Below are 24,901 nucleotides of genomic sequence, written 5' to 3'. Positions count from 1 at the left end.
ACATACTTCCTTTTTTCTACATTATTTAAACTGACAGAGAGTTTTAGCCTGTTTTGTCATTACTTTTACCATGAAGTTATGAATATATTGTCTTTTTGTTTTGAATGATGCCAGAAGTGGTTATACTATTGCAACTACGACTCCCTCTATGCTGCCATTTTAAAGAAACAAACAAAAAAAGGATAAATAACATTTATATTTACAATCAAATATATATAGCTGGTCAGTCAGCATAATAATTATCCACAATATGGGCCAAATTAACACAGAGATGGTTCACCAGTTGTAAAGATGTCAATAATCAAAGCAATGGTGATTTTGTTGAAAACAATATTCTCTCATCATGTATTCCTTTCTCAATAAATGAAGCCTACTCGAGTTAAAAGTTAGATTTTTCTATTTTTGTGTGGGGGGCACTGCAAAAAAGATCAATTTACGTTAGAGGGATCCACAATTAGTTGAACGTGTTGACATAAATGTGTTGGTATTTTACTATTAATTTAAAAATTGCTCTTTGTGATACATACAAACTCAAAATTACTTAACATTTTTTAAGATATTTTGTTGTATTTGTCACCCATGGAGGTAGCCATTTTATTGGCAGTAATTTTATAACAAAAACAACGTGAAAGAAAATAAGAGAAATATGAGAAAGAGCCGAAGAAATGAACCACGTCCACCAGTAGGGGGCGGTAATGCTACTTCACGGTTTTTGCCAACCGCCAATAAAACTCAAGAAGAGCCGGAAAAACACAACTTCCTAAACCTTTTTGCTCTCAGTATTTCTCTCTAGAAGCCATTAAGCAAAAATAATCAATAAGCAAAATTGATAACAGAGCCTTACCCTCGTAAGCTTAAACCAAATGACATGCAGACATTTTCTAGCCACAAAGCGCGGTCTACAGCCCGTCCCAAGCTAACGAGCGAAAGACGATACTATAGAGAAAGCGCTTTTAAATAACAAAGCTATTACCATGTCATCGAATGTGAAATCACGGACCGACACCGGGCCATAAACCAGACCCTAAACAGATGTTACCGGACCGCATAGAGCCCATGAACTACTTACCGGATCACACAGTCCGACCAGAGGTTCGTGACTTTCATTGTTTCAGTTATGAAGCTGAAGTTAGCAGCAGCACAATCATCAGCTTCTTCGGGTAACTTTTTCCTCTTACTTCGTTTGGTCTTCCTCACCTTCATTGCCGCTTGTGATTTCTACATTGCCATCGATTTCAACCCGCTGCGGTTCAGATTGAAAAGGCTGAAAGTTGACTGGACGGTTAGCTAGCACTACGGGACCTAGCATGTCATGTACCCAGAATGCATTGCAGCGTAAACAACATGGCGACATCCGTGTTTCAGCATATGACAATATTTTCTTTAAATCTATAAAAACTAAACAGCCTACTCTGTTTTTACTGTATTGTTTTTCAATCTAAAATAAACATTTCTCAAATAAAATCTATAGTTACAACTAATTGTGGATTTCTATAAGGCTTATTTCACACTGTTATCAGAGCTCAATAACAATATTGATAAAGTTAGTCACAACGCTGCTACCAGACAAATCTAAATTATCTTAGGAAAACTAAAACAAAAATTTCTTGTTGATATCATAGACCTACTGGTATGATCAAATTAACATAATTTAGAAGTTAGCATTTCTTCCTGTGCCTTTAAAAATGTGTTGCTGTAATGTGGGAAATCACACTGACGTCATGTTTTCCTCACTTCCTCATCTTTTGTAAGCAGAGATCTGGATTTTATCCACCAAAAACCTCATTTCATTTCGTCGGTTCGGACTTTACTGGATGTTAAACGGACAAGCTGAAGCCAATTACTAAAGTGGTTTATTGTAGAAGGATTGCTTTAGCCTGCATACCTTCTGTTAGTCTCCACTGTGATGTAGTGGAAAATCTGAAGAGTTTTATTGAGACAGAGGAACATTACTAGAACATTATCGGATGACAACTATTTGGCAGTTATCAAGACTTGCCCCAGAAACTCAAACATGAAACACGAGGTCTGATATGGCATCCTAAAGATTTTTTTTTTCATTTTTATTTTATCATAAAATAAAAAAATACAATTATCACTTGGTGAATATTATATTTGTCAACCCATTTAATTTATATCCATGTATTTTTACTGCCTACAGATTAAAGCAGCTTTCATGAAAATTAGTAAAATAGTATCCTTGACAAAAACACTGAGCAATAAAGCATAAATTAAGGGTATTACTGCCATAGCATAACAAAGAGAGCATGTAATTAAAACAACAGACAAATGCAGCCTTTGTACACTTCTCACAAAAGAGTGTTGAAAATGTGAAGTCGGATCGGGACAGATCCCAGTCTTTCTACGGAGGAAGCTTTACTGCCGTTCTGCTGTGACGTAGCAATCATCTGTTTCGCTTGCACTTCAACCTTTAAGGCAAAAATAACTAAGACGTCATAGTTTCAAGGCACATACTTTCTGAAAGTCATTTTCATCCCAAGCTGGAAGCATTGCTACATGTTAGCAGGAGTTATTTTTATACCGTTACCCTGAGAATAGAAAGCTGTTGGTAGTTTGAGCTGTTCTGTGAAAAAGGCTTATCTTCGGGTATATTTAGCTGACTTGTGTTGATGAAAAGGACGATTAAGCGAGGAAGTAGAACCAATACAACATTTTTAGGAGGTATGACCTTGATTGTCTTACTCAAGGTGAGAATTTAAAAGCTTCCCTTTGGAGTTCCTCCAATTTTTTCACTTTTGTTGCAAGATTTAGCTTATTTACTTACACTTTTTGTGTCTAAGAATTCCGGCTCTCTCTAAACTTGTGTAACTAGTGGTTCTCTCAGATACATGTTACCTCCTGTGTACTCTGCCATCTGGCCAGTACATAGTCCGCCAAGTAAAGTCCCGTTGAGAGGGTTGCAGATTCCTTCAGTGGGATAAAATTCTGGATCTTGATACCTATCCCCATCCTCAGTCTCCTCTCCTTCAGGCTCCTCATCCTCCCACAGGGATGTCTGCACATGATTGTACTCAGTATGATCTTCACATTCAGTCTCTCGGTGGTAGAAGTAGCTGAAGTTGGACACAATGACGGGCACAGGCAGAGAGATGGTCAGAACACCAGCAATGGCGCACATGGAGCCAACCATTTTACCCCAAACAGTCGCAGGGTACATATCACCGTATCCCACTGTGGTCATTGTGACAACTGCCCACCAAAAGCCATGCGGTATGCTGACAAAATCCGTGGTGTGGTGGTCAGCTTCCGCAAAGTAGACGGCGCTGGAGAAGATGATGACCCCAATAAACAGGAAGAAGATGAGCAGACCAAGCTCACGCATGCTTGCCCGTAGCGTCTGACCGAGGATCTGAAGTCCCTTGGAATGCCGAGACAGCTTGAAGATTCTGAAGACCCTCACCAACCGGATGACTCTGACGATGGCCAAGGATGTGGTCGGAGACGAGTCATCGTCTTTGGCCAGCTCTGTTCCCAGGGTGACAAAGTAAGGAAGGATGGCACTGAAATCAATGATGTTCATGACATCCTTAAAGAAGTGGATCTTGCTGGGAGCGCTTGAGAATCGCATGATGAGCTCAAAAGAAAACCAGCATATGCACAAAGTTTCCACCATGAAGAAGGGGTCGGTGAAAATGCTTGGAGGAGGAGGCATGTTCTCTGAAGAGTTCTTCCCCTGGGAGTGGTATTCCTAAAGAGGAACAGACAGGAAATACAGCAAAAGTTTGAAACATTTTGGTAAACTAAACAAGTGCACAATAACAAAACATAAATCCTATTAATTGGTATTAAATTAGAAACACTAAAATGTATAAAGAGTATTGCTCCAGAAATTAAGCAATGGAGTGTTTTCATTTTATGTCATTAGACTGGATGGCCATTTTGGTAGTATAGAAAAACTAAAACAAGCTAAGTCCAATGTTAACAAGTAAGGTAAAAATAATAACATACTCCTGTAGCTGAAATTGTTCTGATCATGAAAAATATTTACTTTATAAAAAGTTTCAACAATTAATAATAATGATAATCAAGTAGAAGAATGTCAGAAGCTGTTAGGGTAGAGAAGATATATGTAGCTTGTTAAGCTACATTAAAACTTTCAGCGGTAGGAGGAAAGGAATTAGTGCTGGGTGGATATTGTGTCAGGTAGGCCCTCTTAGTTATGTGTTCATTGATAAGATTGTATTGCTTGAACCTTTTTAAATGCATATATCTCTTGTAAGCCCTGCTGGGTCAGTCTGTTTCTTTGCACAGTAGCACCATCTGTTTCCCTCCTACAGTTATGGAAACATTTTCAATTCAGGAGCAGGGAAACTTTCTCATTATAATGTGATTTATAATTCATCAAAACCAAAATATGTTCTCGTTTGCTCACTGCTTCTCCTCCGTTTTCTCAAACAGTCTTGGTACTTGTTACCCAGTCTGGTGCTTTTATGGCCAAAAACATCTTTAAAATATTCAAAAAATATCAGAAGTTTGTTTAAAACTGCTTTACTAATCACCATGAGTATCTCCAACATGGCCGCAATGTGTAGCTTTTGGAACTTGATGACATCAGTGAAAACACTACTAGGAATGGTTAGGCTAAGCTAGGCTAACTAATAAGAGGTTTTCAGGGTCCATTGTTAGCCTAAAGCACAGACTACTCAGTAAATACACATCTATCATCAAAAATATTCACAATTCATCTACAAATTTCTAATAAGCTACGTTGATATTTACTGTTATTGCCCTTTAAGGCAGCATGCGAAACATCTTTTACAGTTAGCACTTTCTGAACTCTTCCTCAGACCACCTGTTGTTCCATCTGTCAAGTCATTTATCATCATATTTCTGCGCAGGATGATATGACACTGGGAACATGTCCAGTCAGAAGTACGGTGACAAACGACCTGAATATAGAACAATATGCTTTGTATGTTGTAATGACGTGTGTAACACATACATACATATATAGATTGAGAGAAGCTTAAATGAAGAGAGAGTATTGATGGTGACTTTCAGTAGCAGGTCGGTGACAGTGTTTATTACTAACGCTGGATATCTACAGTATGTGTTGATCCGCTCCATGGGTTCTCCTAATACTAAATATAACCCCTTTAAGATCTGTAAGGAGAAACATGAGTGTCTTCCTCATCCATCTACACCTTCCCATCTCCCTGTTTAACACTGCTAGTGAACAGTGGGCGTTCTGACTTGGACAGGAAAAAGTTACAGTAATTTCCTGGCAGCAATGCCAACGTAGCGCAGCACAACACTGCTGGAGGAATGTGTTAACATGACCCAGTGTATCCTGCTCATCCTGCAAGACCTTTAAATCATTGGTCCCAAGCCATCGGCGAGCTTCGGCTCTCACCCTTGCTCATGTGTACGGTCATTTGTGACCTTTCATTAACACACCTAACTGTCCCTCCGCTCTGTCTGCGTTCTAGTTCCCAAGTGACACTCGGTGTGCCCTTCCTGAAACCATATCAGATTTAACAGTCGGCTAAAATAATCACACCCTAAGCTTCCTGCAGTGTTTCTCTGGTCTGCATCCAGGGATATTGGCCAAAACCTTCCCGTGCCAGCATTTTTCCTTCAAACACACTCTGGCACTCTCCAGGAGAATGTTTACCTGAACACCTGCCTCACACGGTATCATGTTTCCTTTGACCCAAATAGTTAAGCATATTCCATTTAAAAACTCTATACCCTGATGATTTGATATGAAGGCTGTAAAATGTGCAACATTTGGCTGTGAAAGATTATTTGGCTTATATGCCACTGCTGTAAATATTAAAACCTGGACATGTTCATAAATAAGTCCTTTAGGAGTTAGCCAAAGAGAGAATTTCCTAGAAAACACTCCTGGATGCTACCAGCAACTGTTTGGAGACAGACGTGGGTGCAAAAAATGTAATTCAGGAAAATAAAAACAAAAATCAAAAGATTACATTGTTTTAACATAAATTACTAAATATATAGGGTTATGGTTGGCAGAATTAGGGAGGATAGTTTGTTATGTTAAGGTCTTACTAAACTATTCTAATGTTTAGATAAAAAAGCAGCTATTTGTAGGTCTGGTTCTCTTTCAGTTGACTTTTTTTTTTTTTAGGTACAAACGGTAGCCGTCAGCGGCGGGACGTATCGTTCTCTACCCACTTTGAAAACCAATGATTCAAGACAGGTTATAATCTTCTCATATTTTAAAAGATAAATAATATCTACCAGCCGGAGGTAAACGTTTGGACTGAGAAAGACTCAAAATCTGTCATATTTCATAGGACCAGAGTCAGCAACAATAGTGTGTAAAATAAAATGTGACCTTGCTATGACTAGATAACTGGATAGTTTCTTTGAAAGTAATATAGGCAATAATATGGTTTAATAATATAGGCAGTATTATGGTTTCTTTGGTTCCTTTTTTTTTAAATCAAATTAAATTAAATTTCATTCCTCTGCATTGTGTTTTGGTTCCTCGTGCTTTCATTTCTTTCCTCTTAGCAAAGAATGAATTGTAAGAAATGAGAAAATAAGTATAATTCTATTATACTTATTTTATCTTTAAACTTTATCAGGTTCCAATTAATTTTTAAACAATGTCCTCTTTTCTGACCTCATATGCAAAATAGTAAGAAGGGAAACATGTCAATGTGCCAGTACTAAATGTAGATCCGAATGGCTAAGTTACCTGAAGCCAAAAAATAATAATAAGATATATTTTTGTTATATCTAAATGTTGGAGGTTCTTCTCTTCAACGTATTTCTCAATCATTTATTAACTTCAAATGTGGAACAATCTTATTATGAATAATTGCTATGACTACATAAGTGACTTTACTCCCTTGCTCCATTTTTTGCTTTAGTTTCTTATTCTTTCCTGTCCTGAATGTGTAACCCATGAGAATAGATACATTTTGTACCACCTAAATCTACAAATGTACCAAAACCAAGAGAGGGCCTGTATACTAGTTAGTGGTGCAGTTTTCTGGTCAGTTGCTGATTACCCATCTTTAAAAAGACTGGCCTGCTGATTTGGATTTAGGCCGATTCCAGTTTTTTTTTTCCCCCCGAAATGTTGCTAAATATAGCAAGAAAGTTGCTGAGTTGGAAACAACTGCAAACATGCAGACATAACCTGGTGGGTTGGTCACTGCAGAGCAGAAGAGGACAGTGGCTGATTTGTAGACATTTGCTGAGGTTGATGAGATCAGTGGATAAGATCGGCTTTGTGTACAAGTACTGGCCGATCACCAATCTCCCAAAATTAAGGAAATCGGTGCTGATGAATCTGTGCACCTCTAGCACTAATCTTTTTCCGACACATGGTGTCCTCAGGGCCGTCCTGCATGTTGTAGGTGTTTCACTGCTGGTGCAAGCCTGCCTTAAATGAATGAGTAACTGCATTCCCATTGACTGCGTAAGTGCTCAAATTGGAATTATGAAAATGAATTTGCTTAATGAAAACACTCCCATATATTATAGTCACAACATATTGATAGTTTTAACAAAAATGTTAAAAAAAAACAACATGTTTTTTTATAATCAGTATAATAAGGAGACAATGCAGACAATGCATACACCCTGTGCATGCAAAATGACAATAAAGTCAGTCTAAGTCTAAGTCTAAGTCAGACAATTAAATCACCTGTGCAGGAGTGGGGGAAAAAATCAGTGTGTGTGTGCGTGTGTGTGGGGGCGTGTGTGTGTGTGTATGTGTGCACAATTAAAATAAATAATTATATAATTAAGTAATTTTAATTGCGCTGTCTTTTAATAAAGGTCCAACTAGGCCTGTCATAATAACAAATTTTGCTGGACGATAAATTAGAAGTTATTGCGATAAACGATAATATTGTTGTTTTCAGACAATTTGTAAATGATATAATGGTAATGGCAAAATAATAATGCAAGAATATATTATATAAGATTAGTATACTTTAAATTCTAATAAACATTTAACACTGGAACTGGAAGACATTTTAGATATCCAAAATAAGTAAACAAAACAACAAATAAAGTCTTTGTAAATGAAATTGTCCTTCAAAATAAGAGTTGTTTGAGACCAAAGCACCAAACTGAAGACTTTTATCATCCAGTTTTTGGTAGGAGAGAAAAAAAGAGATGAACGATAAATCGTACCAATGGAAATAACTGAGTTTGTTTTAATTTAATTAATTAATTTATTGATTATTGTGACAGGCGTAGGTCCAAACAATGACTGGGTTTGCAAATTAGCCTGTGGTTAGAAAACCTACGCACAAAACAGTGTTTGCTGTGTTAGGGGTTAGGGTTATGTGACATGTGACATTGTTTAATGTGCTGTGATTGATGGAATAAATGTAATTGAGTGGAGCTGAACTGGAACCATGCAGGACAGTGGGGCCCTGAGCAGCCGGGTAAGGGCCCACTAGTGTAGAACATTATGTTCCCAACCTCTTTCTTGAAGTCAGGCAGCGTTTCCAAGCAGAAGATGAGAATGGACAGCACTATCACCATCACACTGATGATGGCAATAATACGGGCCCCGGACGAGGATTCAGGGTGCTCAAACAACATCCACAATTTTCGCTGGATCTCATTGGACGGCAGGGGCCGCTCTTCCTCTTTAGGGAAACCCTCGTCCTCCTTGAAGCGGTTCACAATGTCCTCTCCGAGCTCGTAAAACATCAGCTCGTCCATGAAGATGTCCAGGGGGATGTTGCCGGGCCTGCGGAGCCGACCCCCGGACTGGTAGAAGTACAGGATGGCATCGAAGCAGGCGCGGTTACGGTCCAGGAAGAGCTCGTTGCGAAGCGGGTCAAAGTACCGGGCTCTCCGCTTGGGATCCCCGAGCATGGAGTTGGGGAACTGGGCTAAGGTGCGAAGCTGGGTTTCGTAGCGCATTCCTGAAACGTTGATGGCCAGTCTTTCACTCAGAGCCCATCCGCTCCTCCACAGACCCCCTGAACGCCGCCGCTCTTTCTTCTTCTCGTTCTCATCCCCTTTGTTCTCCTTCTCTCCCTTCTCCTCGGTGTTGAGTTGGTTCTTCAGATGCTTGTCCTTTTCTGTGTTCCCCTCGTTCCCTCTGTCTCCTTCTTCAAATGCCTCTGGATCTCCACTATCCATCCCTCAGAGAGATCAGATGAACCTCCCACCTGAGACTTTGTAGAACTGGACCTGAAGGTGGACTCTGTTTAAACCAGAGGGATGAGTCCATTAATGGGAGTTACAGATGGCAACAGAGTTTGTTAGCTACTGGACCTGATAAGTTTTATTGTGCTTAACTGATTTTCTTTAGTTTTAAAGAAAAAGGGCAAGCAATAGTGCATTCACTGCAAAAACACAAAATCTTACCAAGTATTTTTGGTCTCTAATTTCTAATGCTAATATTCGTACATTTTAAATAAGACAAAACTTACAAGTAACTTTTCAGTAAGATATAGGAGCTTGTTTTAGGTCAATAATTCCTTAATATTGAGAAAGTACTTGTTCCACTGGCAGATTATTTCACATCACATCTTTCTGAAAAGTTACTTGTAAGATAGTTTTGCGTTATTTCAAGTGTAATGACATACTGCACTAGAAACGAGATAAAAAAATACTTTGTAAGATTTTGCGTGTCTGTAGTGTTCAGAGGTAGTGTGAGAAGAAAGTCTACTCACTATTTGGAAAGCGAGCTGCTGCAAGACACTAACTGGAGGATGAGGATTCACATTGTTCGCCTCCTGCTGCTCACCAGGTAGTCTGTCTTTTTGCCTGTCATCATGTGTCACACAAACGGACTCCTTCCTTTGGCTGTCCGCTCCAGCCGGTGATGTGATCCGCTGTGTCCAGCCAGACTCCCGGACCAGCCTGGTCACAACCTCTGCCTCCAGTTGTTTGTTGAAGGAACATCCAGGATCGCGCCCTGTCCCTCAGTGGACGAAATGTTTTAGGAGCGCTGTCATGTTGAAATTAGATCCCCGGCAGACCCTTCCACCTCCTCCCTGTCCTGTCCCCTCCACTTCAGCCATGAGGCATGACAACCTTCAACCTCCCTATCGAATGACAACACGCCTAAGCAGAGCATGGTGCTTTCGACTGACAGGAGGCCCCGACCCTATTTGATAAATGTCAAAGTTTTTGATTTAAAACCTTGTTAATCATTTTTTAATAAGCCATTTGCTTTAAAGGTATTTTATATTTCAGTTTAAAAATGAAATATAGTGTGGTGAGACAATGATTTTAAGACAACTTTAATGTTCACTTCGTCTTGAAGGTTGTTCTGGCAAACAAAAGCACCTTTTAAAAATAATTTTAACATCTCTGAATTATTACTATAATTAAATTATATATTTGTAGAATGTTTTGGATTTTGACTCAACTCAAGAATTGCACACCTTTGTTTTTGGACTCAAATTTGGACTTTCATGTTTTTATTTGGGACTTTTAAGTGGTAACCTTAAAACACATCAAATAAAACATTTCCCATCTAGTATTTCCAGAAATGTTTTAAATAGTGTGAATTAAAGATCAGATGGTATATAATAAATTAAATCGATTTGGAAAATGTGGTAGCATATACTCTACCAAACAGTACGGTGATACACCACAAGAGGGCGGTAATGTTTTGTAACAGAGGCTGCTGTATACTGGCGACATTTCCTCACAGCTGCCTTCATTCGTAGCAAACAAACCCTTCTGCTTTTTCTGGTCGTTTAATATAGTGTGTTTGGCTGTGTTTATTATGTACTAAAAGATGAAGGCAACAAATTAATCCTCTGAAATTACTGAATGAAATAAAGGTTTTATTGAACCTGCACTTCCTGTTCTGTGGCTTTGCAGTGCAATCATTTTACCCTGATACTCCTGACATGACTACACACACACATAGAAGAAAAATTAGGTGTTTAATTTTTTATTATTTTTTTTACAAATTAAAATATGTATATCAGGGTCAGAGTTAGGGCTGCATGGTTTCTGCTAATTATTTGCAGAAAAATCACCTATTTGCAATTTTCTTTTGGTTTCTACTGTGTGTATTAATGCATATGGAGGTATATTTAGTGTTTTGAACTAATAAATGGGCAGTTATAGTTTTTTTTTTTTTTAGATATAATCTCAAGTGTTTGAGGACTTCAGCTGTTCGTGGGTGGCATTGTGACCTTTAACCCCAATGAATACCAGGAGTCCACTGTATAGTTGATGGATGGTCAGAGTTGATCTGATGCTGGACGAAAACCTTAGGAACTGCAAAACATGTGAAACTGATGGGAGTAGCTTCAAGCATGTTCATGTGTTACAATGGCCAAGTCAAAGTCCAGATCTGAATCCAGCTAAGAATCTATTTTGTGCTCTTTTCTGCCTGAGCAATTTTGCATAGAAGAATAAGAAAAATAGTCTCTGGATATGCTAATCTGGTAAAGACTAGGCTAAAGGAGAGTGAACAAAAGTTTGTGGTTTAATGTAACAATGTCACCTCAGGTTGTATTAACACTTTTGGAAGGCTCTTTACTTTTATAAACTGGTGTGTGTCGATATTAAAGATTCTTTCGAAAACAAATGTTGAGATTAAACAATTTAGATTTTTATGGGAAAGAAAAAAAGGGCATTAGATTACCTCCCTGCTTCAAAATATCCTGACCCTGTTCCAGATCGCCCCAGATGTAAAGATCACCTTCTATGGGGGGAATTTTCCTGCCATAATTCAAGAGCACACAATTTCAGTCTGAAAGCATGACTTCATGTCTTTCTTCACAAAACTTGTAATTCTTGTGGTCAGAACTTCTGCTCTCTTTCATTCACTGTGCTTTCTCAGACCTTTCTCCTCATGCTCAAAACTTCTCTGCTTGGATCAAATCTCCACCTGCAAACCTGTCTGCTTGCTTGCGAATCATTTTCTGCTAGCGCTTGGAACAGAAAAGTACTGTCGCCTGGCAACCTCTCAGCCAATAGAATGCAAGTGTTACAATGGGTGCATTTGTTTCCTTCTAGTGTGTATGCCTGTGTGGTTACTATCGATTATAGCAGGAGTTTGTTCACCCAACCAAAGAAAATGGATCCACAAAACCAACAGTGTTACACCTTAGTCACGACATGCTATCTGTCTGTCTCTCTATGATGAATAGATTTATAGATATGTGTTTTCTGTCAATGGTTATATGTAATGATATATAGATAACCATTAACAGAAAAAATATATGTCTATAAACCTTCCATCATAGATAGATAGATAGAATAAACAGTAGCCATACAGGCACAGCCACTAGAAGGAAACAAATGCACACAGTACAACACTTTCATTCTATTGGCTGAGAGGTTGCTAGGTGACGGTACTTTTTTGTTCCAAGCGCTAGCAGAAAATGTTTGGCAAGCGAGCAGAGATTTGAGAAAGCACAGTGAATATTTGAAATAGAGCAGAAGTTTTGAGTACAAGCATTACAAGTTTTGAGAAGAAAGACAGGAAGTCCTGCTTTCAAACTTAAATGTGTGCTCTCAAAATATGGCAGAAAAATCCCCCCATAACCTCCATGTTGATATTTAGTAAGCTCTTGGAAACGTCCACAAACTTTCAGTCACATATAACATGTCACTCTTGCCTTGAAAGACTTTGGATTTTCTTCGCCTCCTCATTTCAGCTCTGATTACATCAGTCAGTGCTTAGTGGTCTCCCTGCTGCTGTCAGATTGATGAACACAGCTAACTGTGACAGTTACTTCACCACTTCATATCCTACTCGGTCAGAACGCATGGGGGCTTCTTTTGCTTTCATTTACTCAACTTAAACAAACCGACACACAACTGAGATTACTCTTCCATTTATTTTAGTTTGATCTCAGTGATTTTTAAGCAATTTCAATGTCTCTGAAAAAGCATCTCATGACTGTTGTTCAGTTGTTCATTCAAGCTGCAATGCAGGTTGGTTCACATTAGATCACATTGACATTCATACATTTTAAGTCTCAATAGTAGAAATATGTTCAATTATGACGCTTTATTGATATGTTTCTATTTTCTTTTTCTCTTCAAAATATAAAAAGATAGATCATGAACATTCCATTGAAATATACTTTGTACAGTTCTTGATGAGTTGTTCTTCATGTCCCAACATTTCAAAAATGAAATCCGGCATAAGTCACAACCTGATGCTTCAGTGACCACCTCTTCTCCCCATTCAGGCTCCACTTAAGACCACAGTACAATGGACCAGTACCTAAGTCTGTTTTACACAATAATAGCAGGTAAAATGAATCTTTGGGATGCTTATGTGAATGCAGTAAATTAGATGTTTGTAACGAGGTTAGACTTGTTAGATTTTATCATTAAAATAACATTTCATATATTAGAAAACTTTATATAGTATGATATAATTTGCTCTGAAACAACTGTAATATTTTCAATTTGTAAAATACTTTTTTAAAGATATACGTGATTGCTATGTCACTCTATGGAAAGCCACAGGTGGCTGAAAATGTCTAAACTGATGACAGCACATCTGTGTCTCAGGGAGCTTACAGTAAGTGTCGATCAGTGGCATACATGGTGTGGATTGCATACAGTGGCCTCAAACAAAAAGAGACACAATGAAAACATTTTGAAAAACGAACAAACATGTAAGTAAAATCAAACAGGATGCTGTGGAGGAGGTGTTGTCCAAAGACCATGTGGCACCTTCAGGACAAATCAGAGTAACACGCCAACACAAAGCATTCCTGTCCTTTTGGTTGTATGAGGTGACTGCTTTTTTCTTTTACGTCTTCTAACAGATAGAAAACCTTTAAAAATAAAACAGACTTAGCACAATCGACATTGTAACTCATCCTGTTCCACAAATCTAAATCAAATGGCAGTATTATGCATTAGGGGGAAAAAAAGACATCTTTTTCAGCCTGCTGCTGGCAGAGAGTCGCAATGTGGAGAACAAAGATATGGCAAACTTAACAATGAAAAACAGTAGCATGAAAATAAAAACACTGCCTGGCCATAAGAAATAAAAAATACAACTTACAAACAATTGGGTGAATCACAAAGTTTTTTTTGTTGTTTTTTTGCCGGTGTGCACGCCACCTCTGAAAAATCTCTGTTGCCATCCAAGCTCTGAGAACTTTCCAGAATGAAAACTATGTGTTAGTAAGATTTTTGCAAATAGAGAAAGTTGTGGACCCTGTTAAACCTGCGCAGACTCAACAGAACTGTTAACGCTCTCTGTCGTCTACATCACGCTGAAATGAACGAGAAATGGGCGGAGGACCGTTCAGCTGCCTGAGCTAAACCCCGGACCAGCGGGGCTTGAAACTCACTGGGAAAACCAAACCAAAGAAGAAGTTCTTGAAGACCCCTCAACACTCCACAGATCACCTTAGTCTTCCTTCAACCTGTCACTGTTTCATTGTCACCATCAGGCTCCCCCAGGTGGACCACTTCTTACCTTTTCTTTATCATTTTCTGACATCATTTTGGAAGCTCTGGGTCTCTTTGATTGGTGCTTGCATGACTGCGTTGTGATACGATGAACTAGCCAGCGGGATGACAAGAACTCGGCAGTGTGGTAATGACAGATGCGAAGACCTGACCTTTTAAAAAAAATTAAGACAAGCTACCTCTACACACTCATGCCGACACTGTGAGTGTGAGTAGTTCTCAGTTGCCTCTCCAAGGAAGACTTTGCTGCTCTACAACACGGCACAGTGTTTATAAAGTTATCCGGACTGGAATCGTGACAGGAACAATGACAAGGCTGGAGGGAAATGGCAAGAATCTGTTCCCCCTGGAGAGATGATCAAGTCATAATGCATGCTGTTTTTTTTTTTTTGTTTTGTTTTTTTGATTTGTAATTTTTTAACACATCACTGTGAGGTGTTCACATTATTATTTTTCTATATATTAAAATTTATTATGTTAAAAAGAAAATAGCAAAACACCTACATCCACGTACACTATCAGCGCACCTGAGTCCCTCAAGCCAACGCTCTGAATTTGGAATGGCAGTTAATTCCATGCAAACTTAAAAATCTCTCCCAACTCCTCGCCATATTGCATCTTTTATTATTTTATTGGTCTTCCTGTTCTCCTGCAGAGGGTGAGACTGCTATCTCTGCAAACGAGGCATCCAAGACTCTTAGGAATCCCTTCAACACTGAAGCTTTGAAGATAACTCAAAGGACTCCGTTTTTATCAGCTACAGTCGTGACAACTCTTGCGTTATTGCCAAAGAAAACTAGCAAACAATGAGTACTAATCAAGCTTTCAGAACATGGAGAGCTGCTGTTTCAGTACGGGTGCTGCTTTTGCTACGGAAGATGTGCAAACAAGTCAAGGAGGAAACATGGACTTTGTGACTGACAACGACTACAGCACTTTGCTCAGATGCTACAGGCAAAGTTGGTCAATTGAATGTTTAGAAAGTGTGCTGCTCAACGCGTTACAAAATAAAAACCATGTCAGAGGTCATAAACACTGGAATGAAGAGTGTAGGGCAGTAGTAGCAGAGAGATTTCATCAAACAAAACATAGTTCAGGGTGTACTTTGCAAACATACATGTTTCAATATTCACATTTTTTTAGTTCTCAAAAGAAAATATAGCTCTTCTCTTTAATTATAATCTTTTTTAAAACATTAATTGCATATAACATTTTTTAAATTTATTTTATATATACTTTTTTGTATCTCTAGCACCCTTGTCTTCAACTAAGGGCTTGCAGAAAAGACAGTCATGCAAAGTAGTCATGCTGGTAAACAAAGTTACAAAAATGCATTTTTTTCCCATTATTCTTATTGTCCATCCTTTTTCTTTTCCATGTCTGAATGGGCAAGAGTCAGTCATTGCTAAAGGTCTTTCTAGAAACCTTTTTTCATCCCCAACACCTGCGGGTTAAATTATGTTGCACACCCCAGCATGAAGGAATACTTCTTTTCTTGTATCCTTTCCACCAACTAATTTTCTTCTCTTGTATGAGACCTTTTTTTTTTCCAGACTCTTCCCGGACAGAACCCCATCTCCAAAGTCATGGAGCATCGTAGATTTGTTTATCAAAATATAGATTTGTTCTCTTTGTACACGTCCACACTTGTTCTTACTCTTGGTTCGTTTCTCTGAATATATCCTTTGGGCCTAGAAGGACTCCCTTTCCCCCCCCTGAACTTCATCGTGACATTGTGTTGCCAGTGAAGCACTTGTTGGCAGCAAGAGGGACAAGAGAGGCAGGGCAGTATGCATCAGAGGAGTCTTGGCGCCTAATTGGCAGTGTTTGGGAAATATTCACCAGATTGGTCCCGTTCAAAATAATGCAGAACTGTTTGCATTTTTTTTGTAATTTAGGCAGGATAGGCCGATATTCCAACAGGGTTTGACTCCTTGAGTCAGTCTGTTTACTAATCGAGTCTCCGTCACCCAGACACGGGGACCTACATGTGCAGTGAGGCACAGGAAGCTACTGGCAGTCAAAGGACTAAGAGACGATGGTTAGCATGAGAGGGAGTAGAAGCCTCACCCTATATTTAATATCTCTACTAATCTACTATACATTACAGAGGGTCATTCAGCAAGTGCATGCTAAAGGACCTTTGGTACCCAACATAGATTTTCGTGCAAGCCCACATCAGTACATGAGAGATAAAGATAAGTCTATCCATCACTATTTAGTGATGGAGACTGTTTAGGGTGAGTATAAAATGACTTGTCTAAGATAATGCTACATGTGCTTCGATTGTTCTGCTTCAGAGTTAGTGCTGTTTGATGAGCAGGGCAGTACTTCTGTCTAATAGAAGTAAATGGAAGACTATACAAGTGCTAAACTTTAACAAGGGGCTGTCAGGAGGTGCCGTTAAAGACTGTGCATTGTTATATTTGTGCATCTCTCTCTCTCTTTTTTAAATTAATTGTTGTATTGAATAAGACCAATCCTTTGTCTCTCATGTGCTCCCTCAATGACTTTCTACTTCACTGGAAAGGAATACAGGAGTGACATCTAGAAGATCCCTTGAATGCATAATTTTCTCTCTCATTGAACTGTGGATGGATTGGTTTTTAAGTCAAGATATTTCCCAACCAACAGATGCTACAGTGTGTTAGCAGAGATGCTACATTGTTCGTTTGAGTCCAGGTGAAAGACGAGTGCTTGACCGGGAAACTTGCTCAGTGGTTCGGCACTGCAGGCGGTGCCGATTTGGTCAATAAGCAGGATGGCGTTCATAACACTGTCAGAGAGATGTCGTCTGGAATGTGTCATCAGGAGTCCTGTTTTCTCCAAAAGTGTGTCAGTGCAATGCTCAGTCCGCTTGAAGGACAAGGGAAGGGGGCACAGGAAGAAGAAGTGGGCGGGTGGGAGGGGGTTCAGGTGAACTGTTGTCAAAAAAGGTGTGGTTGGCGATCCAAGAGGCTGCTTTGGTAACAATGTGAGGAGCAGACCAAGTGATACATATTTATATATTTTTTTAAATTCATGATTACCCTCTGGTCTCTCTCGTCACCTCAAAGATCTCCTTTCAACTGTCCGTCCGCGACAAGCCTGTCACTTATGTGGCTCCCGCCGCAATTTGTTTACCAGTTACTGACTCCTCATAACAGAGAAGGCGAACGCTAGAAACTTAACACTGCAAAGAGAGAAACAGAAAGCCGTTAATGTCAAGTTCACCGCCGCCAACCTTCAAATAATTATGTTCAGTCACACCAAAACGTAACTGCTTCATATGCGGTTAGCTGAGGTTTCTCAAATACACATTAAAAAATGGCTAATTAGGTTCTGACATTATGAACAAATGTAAAGTAATCAGGAGTTACCATTACCTGTCAACTGCAGTTAAACTGTGTCAGAATGAAGTGAACAAATTGAAATAAAATGCTTCAACAACACACAACAAACACTTAAATCTGCTGGAATAGTTGGTTCGTCTTAAACAGCAAAATTATGAAATGGAAACATTACAAAAATATGGAAAACTGACTTTTCTCAAACTGGACAACATTAAAGAGCTCTGCATATGATTTGGTGCTGCTTGACCTACATGTGTTTGCAAAACTGCGAAGAAAGATGATCAGAAACATCCAGAAATAGTTTCACTTTTCAAAGAAAAGCTAAACATTTTGTAAAATACAACAGTAAATTTAGCACCAGTCATTTTGTGCCTTAGCATTTATGGTGAGTTTGACTTCTTTAGGTTCTAAATTGTGCCTTTAATTGGTGCTAAACACCTAATTTACAGATAGGAAATGGTGCAAATGTTAATGCTACGACACAAAATGAGAAATGAAAACATTTCTGAAGGATCCTCCTTTATGGAAACAAGGAAAATGAATCTTGTGTTACATTAAACCCATTGATAGCAGACATCATCCACTACTGCTGCTTTTTAACTTCTTCTGTTTGCTCTTCATTTTTCCACTTTTTATCTGTTGATGTCGACACAGGAAGAGGCGTGGAGTGAAGAGGTGTCACCAAAGTTCATGAAACCTCCAACAGGCCAGTAAAAAAAATAAACACAACGTTTTCAATAAACAGTAGAATATTACATTACAACGGGGGAAATCAAGTAAACAATATGTAACGTTTGCATTAAAAATACCAACTGTAAATGGTTTTAAACAGAATTTTAATGAAAAATGAACTGTAAACATGTTTAACAACAAAATAGCAGTCAATGAGACCCAAATTTTACAGCAAATCCAGTAAAACGTTAAAGTTTGCAATGTTTTTATCTGATGAATTCTCATACAGTAATAAAGACATTAAAACAATGAGCTCACTGTTCTGCCAAGCTCAGCATTGGGAAAATGGGACAGAAAATAAGATATAGACACAAACATGTGATCCAGAGAAAAAAATGAACTATTTCTCAAATATCAACTATTTAAAAAAAATTAAAGCTATATAATTATACTTTTATATAGATTTACATATATATTCATTTTCTATTTTGATTTAAAACTGATTGTAATGTCACTTCTTAAAACGTTATCTATGAATCTATTATTTTATGCAATAAAACGTCTTATTTTCACCATCTTTGTATCATTGGAAAATTGCTCCTAAGTATGACATAAAGGCGTGAATTTTTGGAAACTTGAGATTTATTGATGTTGTTTCAGAATCACAAAAGGCAACTTTATTTACATAACTCACTTTCAGCAACAAGGCCATTAAAACATTGTCCAAACAGCTGCCATTTTGTTACATATAGATCATGGACTGATTAGCAAAAATAACTAATAACTAATATCAGGTGGTGATTGGTTTTCGTCTTCCCAAAGTTACATGTAACTTTTTGAAAGTAGCAAAAAAATTTTTTTTTTTAATAAATCCAAATTGCAACTAGAACAGGAGAGTCAAACTTAATTTAATTTTGAGCCAAATCAAAAATCGGAATGTTCTTAAAAGGCCAGTTGTGCCAGAATGTATTGATAAAACCCATTTTATCACTAAATTAATAAATGATATCTATAAATAGCTGTTTGTTTTAGCATTCAATCAGTGTTTCTTAAGATTAAACTATCACTGATCAGGGTTTTGGTTTTGTTTTTGCGGCTTTTTGGAATCAAAATCACAGATTTTGTGTTGCTAATTTAGAAATATTTGTAAGGAATTTTTAAATTTGCACTGATGTGTGAGGTTAAATGTGAATTTTTATACTCACTGTATCGATCACAGACTGCAACTTGACATCAAGTAAAGCTGAGGTCAATTAAACCCAAAGATTTTGATGAATTTTGAGAAAAATTGGCTGTACAATCAGAAGAAATTGGGGGATCTGTTGATTTTATGTGAATTTTCAGGATTTGTGAAAAACTGGAGACTTATTGATGTAATCTGGAGTCTAGATTAGTTTGACACGTGAATTAAAAGAATATTCAAAATTTAATGGGAACGCGTTATGTGATCTGATATGTTTGACAATAATTAGTAATCTATTGCAGATTATTTTTTTCTATATGGCTTCCATACACGGATCTTTGAGTCTGTACATTTTAATAAATCCTTAAAGGCATAACTCTATTCTAAGTGATGAAATCATCTGATCAAAATATTCTCCTATGTTGTAACTAGTAGTTAGTTTACAACATTACACTTTTGAACAAAATGTGGCATTTCTGTCACTGCAGAGCTTAAAAGTCAAACACAATTCATGGCTGTTGAACAAACCAGACTTAAATGTTTTCAACAGAAAACTGCAGTTGTAAATAAAGTTTAACTGAAATAAAATTAGTTATATTATTTATACACAGTCTGATCCTATTTACTTGTTGAGTGACATCTTAAGGATTTTACTGAATTTTATTTAGGGGTGAAGTAATAAAAGCGGGAATACATACGCATGCCATATTTTCTAGCTTTTAATATCTAAATAAAATTTGAAAAAAAATTATCTTCTTCCACTTCAAAATTATGCATGAATTCTTGTTTATCACATAAAAAGTTTTTACGTTTTCAAAGAATAAAAATAGTTTTGCAAGAAACTATTCAATAATCTACATTACATTTATTCCTGATATGATCCAATTCTGCCTGCGGATATTAAGATTGTTTTTATTGACATGAACCTTTTATCAATAACATCTAGTAAAAATAATAAACAGCTCTGGGGAAAATGCACTGAAGCTCATTGAAAACCTCCTGCTTCTTCCACCAAATACTGATTTCTGAGTTAAAACATTAGAGTTGTTGTTTCTAAATTAATATGAACTTGTTTTCTTGGTGTTATTCCAGGTCTGGAAGCCCTGCAGCTTTTTCCTTATTTTGACCCTTTTTCATTTTTTGCAGATAAATACTACATTTTTGCCTGGCATTTCAGAGATATGTTGTCAGTAGTTCATAGAATAAAAGAACAATGTTCATTTTACTCAAACATAAACCTATAAAAAAGTAAAATCAGAGAAGCTGATCATTTTAAGTTGTTTCTTAATTTTTCCAGAGCTGCATATATCCAATCATTGTTGAAAATCTTAATGTAAACATAAATAATCAGTAAATTCAAATGACTTTAATGCATTCACATGTACATTTTCCATAATAAGTGCTGCTTTAAAGGTTTAGCTAGTTAAATCTAGCCGTATTTTGCATCCTAAACTGACATCAGGGTCTACAGGGACCTCATGGAGGCACAGGAAGGCCTGTTTCTGTTTGATATCCCACAACTTTATGTCAAAACTATGATTTAACTCTCACTGGAACAGAAGACAACTATGTTACTAAAACACAAATACAAATATGAGTAAATAGCATTTATATGAGAAAAAATGTGCAAAATAAAAGACATTATTTGATTCCTTCAGTTGCATCAGACACAAAAATATTCCTACTTATTTTACTGTAAATGATAAAGTAGACCAGTGATTTAAGTATAATCCACAGAATATAATATCCTCCCTTTGTGGTTATACAAGATGTAAGTGAGGCTAAGAGGGTTAATGAGGAGCCAAGCAAAAAAAAAAATAAAAATAAAAATAACAAGGAGAGAAATTATTCTAACAAATGTTTTGAGCCAAATCTCAGTTTGGTCATGGTCAATATCAGCGTGAATGTTTCCTCACTGCATGCTCACAAAAGTTTTCTCTTCATTTAAAAAACCACTACCAAAGTTTAGGTTCATATTGTACACAAAAAGTCTGAAAATCTGCTCAGTATGCTGAATGACAAGTGTTCAGATAACATTACAATACTGCAACCTTTTTCTTTTTTCTTCATGAAAATGTTACATCTATGTGTGAAAAATGTTCTAAACCATCCGTTTCTGTTCACATCAGTCCCACAACTCACTTCCAGTCAGTCGGCGATTAAAACAAACATTCATCTGCTCACATGAGACTCATTTACAAACTCCAGTTTCAGTTCTTTGGAAGCACATGGATTTAAAAGTGGTGCCAGGACCACGGAGTGTAACAGCTAGATTAGCAACACCGAAACAAGCAGACGAATTTTACACGTGGAAAATGTAAGTCAGTTCTGATTTTAGTTTGACTTGTTCTTCTTACATCCAGTGGTACAGCAGTGTGGATCGTTACAGTGAAATGCAGCAGAAAAAAAGGAAAATATCAAACTTTTTCCAACCTAAAACCATTTCAGACAGTTGCCACAACATCGACATGGAAATGGCTCAGGTCTGATCACTTCTACTACTTACATCCACAGGAGCTGAAACATGCGAATAAGTAGTCTGCCTTTTTGTAGGGTAAAAATATATCTGCATATTTACATGTTTATGCACGGCATGTTTTCCAGCATTAAAGAAATATTGCACATTTATTGCATATGTGAATGTGACATTTTTTCTATTTTTTGCTGATCTGTTGCTCCACACAGAATGTACAAACATGAAAAATATACACCGAAAGATGTTTGTCTTGGTTTTAAAAGCAAAATGTATTGATTGTTTTCAGTAAAATGAGAAAAAAAAGAGATGATTTAGTCATTTTAGAAAAACATTTTAAAGAAAAGAAAACCTGAGTAAAGAAACGAACAATCATGAAGCGAAGCGTGTTCAATGGCGTGGCTTGTGTTCGCGCAGAATTCACTCCTTATGCAAACGTTAGAGGTTAGTAATCAACACCGACTGTTAGTAAAGTGCTTGTTTTTATTTAAACTTCCTAGTTAAAGTCGTTCAAATTTGACTTTCCAAAAATTAGTTTGTTAGGAGCTTTTTAAATACGTCGCGTTAAGTTTCTTGTTAAAAAAATAAACGAGGAAATATTAAATACTTTACCAGAAAATGATTTTTTTTTAAAGGTCCATTCAGTCATTTCCTGTCATTAAATAAATAAAGGTGTGAAAACGGAGCTACAGGAACCTGCTGCTTCTCCGCTGATTTTTCTGTGGATCATAACTCCAAATTATTTCAGAAAAATCCTTAATTTGCTGATTTAATTTTCTTTTTCTTTATGAGCATATCTAAAATATTCTAAAAGGTTAAGCATCTGAGCCTCTGTTATGATTGCAGAAGCTTTCATTACATAATAATTTGGTGTCACTCTCTCAGTTTCTCTACCATAAAGAAAGGCAACGGGAAACAACGGCTCGTTCCAACGCCATTTAGACGCGCGTCCACTGAGACTTTGAATGTGAACTTGAAGCGCCTGACGCTCAAATTGTGTTCAGTGTGAACGCAGCATTAGCATTAGTTCCACCTAATTATCCGCTGCTATCTGGAAGAAAAAAATCTACATTATCCTGGTTTTCTGTAATTGGTAAGAATGTTTGCCTGACGAACAACTCATTTTGCACAAATCTTCATTTTATATGTCATTAAAATGACAGAATGGACCTTTTCCGGCTAACTCCAAGGTAATATTTGCATATGAGGGATCGTATTCCCAGCGTATTAAGATGAAGTCGGTTTATAATCTTAATTTACACCATGGCATCTCTTTTTTTTAAACTACACATCACTTTAAGTCGCAGTTTAAACTTTCCACACAAGTGTCCTATGATGACAGGATGCCAATAGTGAAACAAAGAGCTAACGGCGATGATTTCTACTATCCTCTTACATCATTAGTCACAAACGACGAATGCAGAGAACTGCTAACATCAAAGTAATCTACGAACGAAGACTTTTTTCTTTGGCTAAATGAACGTTTTCTTGTTTCATGTTCATTTCTCTGGCTGGAGATACTAGCAACATAAATGAATGTCTATGTACAAATTTAACTTCTAAAATATCAGCATTTTTTTCCCCTTTAAACCTGTGAGGCTATTTTTAATCCTTGAGCCAATCTCAATATTTTAACGTCTCATCTAATAGTTTACAATAACTTCCTTGAAAGCTACGTTTTGTACTTTAACCCATCTGCATACCCGATGCATGCATCACAAACAGAAGTCACTCTACGTTCAAGTTCATTTAACGTTATTGCTATTTTTTGTTTGCACAATATGTTATAATGCAAAGGGAAGTTTCAGCGTGATCCGTAACTAATCCACCGCGTTTCTCTGGCATCACCAGGATCCGTTCTGCTACAAAATGGAGGGGATGGGAGAGCGGCAGCGGCGCAGTTGTCCCGGCGTCTCATAGTTCTCAAACGGTGGACTGGTGATGGGAGCGAGGCGGAGAGACGAACCCGCCACTCCCGATATGTTATTGAGACTGCGAGATTTCTCTTGGCCGGTCGCTTTACGACCCAGAAACGGTTTAGTTTGGATGCGTGCAAAAGAAAATCATAGATGAAATGTGTGTGCGTGAAGTGACAGATGGTTGGAGTTTGGTTTGCACACATTGGAAACATGAACATGTAGTTTATAAAGTCAAAAGAGAAGAAGCACATAATGAAAAGCAGAAATAAGTAGAAATATGTTTAAAAAGACAAAAAAGACAAAGGACACACAAAGACAGACAGAGACAGGACAGACAAGACAAAACAAGAAAATGCGAGTTATGACATGTCATTTTTTTCTTTTTCTTTTCAAAAAACACAAAGCACAAAAATTACAGATTTTTAGAGACTTAACACCAATTATAGGCCCACTGCATAAATCACCCAAAATGTTTCATATTCAGGTGTTTTAGGCGAATTTAGCCTGAAGTAAACAGTTGAACACAAACAAAGAAGAGAAAATCATCACTATAGAGAAGGAGTTGACCACATGAAGCTTTTATGGAAGAGATTAGATATAAAACATGTGCTTTAGCTACAGTAGACCTCAATATTGTGCAGAGTCAGTTTTTAAATATAATAAATGCTTTGTAGAACATTTTCCACCTTTAATGTGACGTATATCCTGTAATGTTTCAAATTAATATTAAAAAATCTCTTAGGAAGCAAAATGTGATTTTCCAAGGGGGGAAATTATTTCCAAAACTCTGAAAAAGTTCAACATATCTGCTCCTCTACTGGCGATCCCACAGATCTTGTATTTTTCTTTCAACTTAAAATTTTATTTTCTTCAACGCCATTTTTTCTGTTGATTTGGCTGCAAAGCAGTTCAGTTTTCTTTTAAAATCGGCCTTCATCTT

At 37.4% G+C, this 24,901-nt stretch overlaps 2 protein-coding genes across 6 annotated transcripts in view; both read right to left on the bottom strand.

Moving 5' to 3' along the window:
• Positions 1 to 2,027: 2,027 nt before the first annotated feature.
• On the bottom strand, positions 2,028 to 10,145 carry LOC114161815 (potassium voltage-gated channel subfamily A member 7-like). 2 transcript variants are annotated; one of them, XM_028045407.1, is made up of 3 exons: positions 9,719 to 10,145; positions 8,437 to 9,172; positions 2,028 to 3,709 (listed from the first exon to the last, which is right to left on the bottom strand). In XM_028045407.1, exons 2-3 carry the CDS (start codon positions 9,106 to 9,108, stop codon positions 2,816 to 2,818), a joined length of 1,566 nt encoding a protein of 521 aa, XP_027901208.1. In that variant the 5' UTR covers positions 9,109 to 9,172; positions 9,719 to 10,145; the 3' UTR covers positions 2,028 to 2,815. The 2 variants fall into 2 exon arrangements, with proteins under 2 accessions (XP_027901208.1, XP_027901200.1); XM_028045399.1 differs by having other exon boundaries at positions 9,645 to 10,141.
• A 2,618-nt stretch (positions 10,146 to 12,763) lies between these two features.
• LOC114161784 (potassium voltage-gated channel subfamily C member 1-like) overlaps positions 12,764 to 24,901 on the bottom strand; it is a 71,059-nt gene continuing 58,921 nt past the window's right edge. For 3 of the 4 annotated variants that reach the window (XM_028045376.1, XM_028045379.1, XM_028045387.1), the window contains one exon: positions 12,764 to 17,554. Coding sequence is in view for 2 of the 4 variants with exons in the window: in XM_028045387.1 (XP_027901188.1) it covers positions 17,541 to 17,554 (14 nt within the window). In the remaining 2 variants the exon portion in view is untranslated. Of the gene's footprint in view, positions 24,060 to 24,901 lie in introns of all 4 variants that reach the window. The other variant, XM_028045371.1, reaches the window with a different exon arrangement.

This window comes from Xiphophorus couchianus, chromosome 2 (genome assembly GCF_001444195.1).
Source record: "Xiphophorus couchianus chromosome 2, X_couchianus-1.0, whole genome shotgun sequence".
In the NCBI taxonomy this organism is placed as follows: domain Eukaryota; kingdom Metazoa; phylum Chordata; class Actinopteri; order Cyprinodontiformes; family Poeciliidae; genus Xiphophorus; species Xiphophorus couchianus.
This window is presented reverse-complemented; position numbering and strand designations above follow the sequence as displayed.

Excerpts from the sequence above, each read along its gene's own strand:
- LOC114161815 (XM_028045407.1), bottom strand. The coding sequence starts at position 9,108 with ATGGATAGTGGAGATCCAGAGGCATTTGAAGAAGGAGACAGAGGGAAC. Across the intron at positions 3,710-8,436 it reads TGCCTGACTTCAAGAAAGAG|GAATACCACTCCCAGGGGAA; the intron begins GTTGGGAACATA and ends GTTCCTCTTTAG.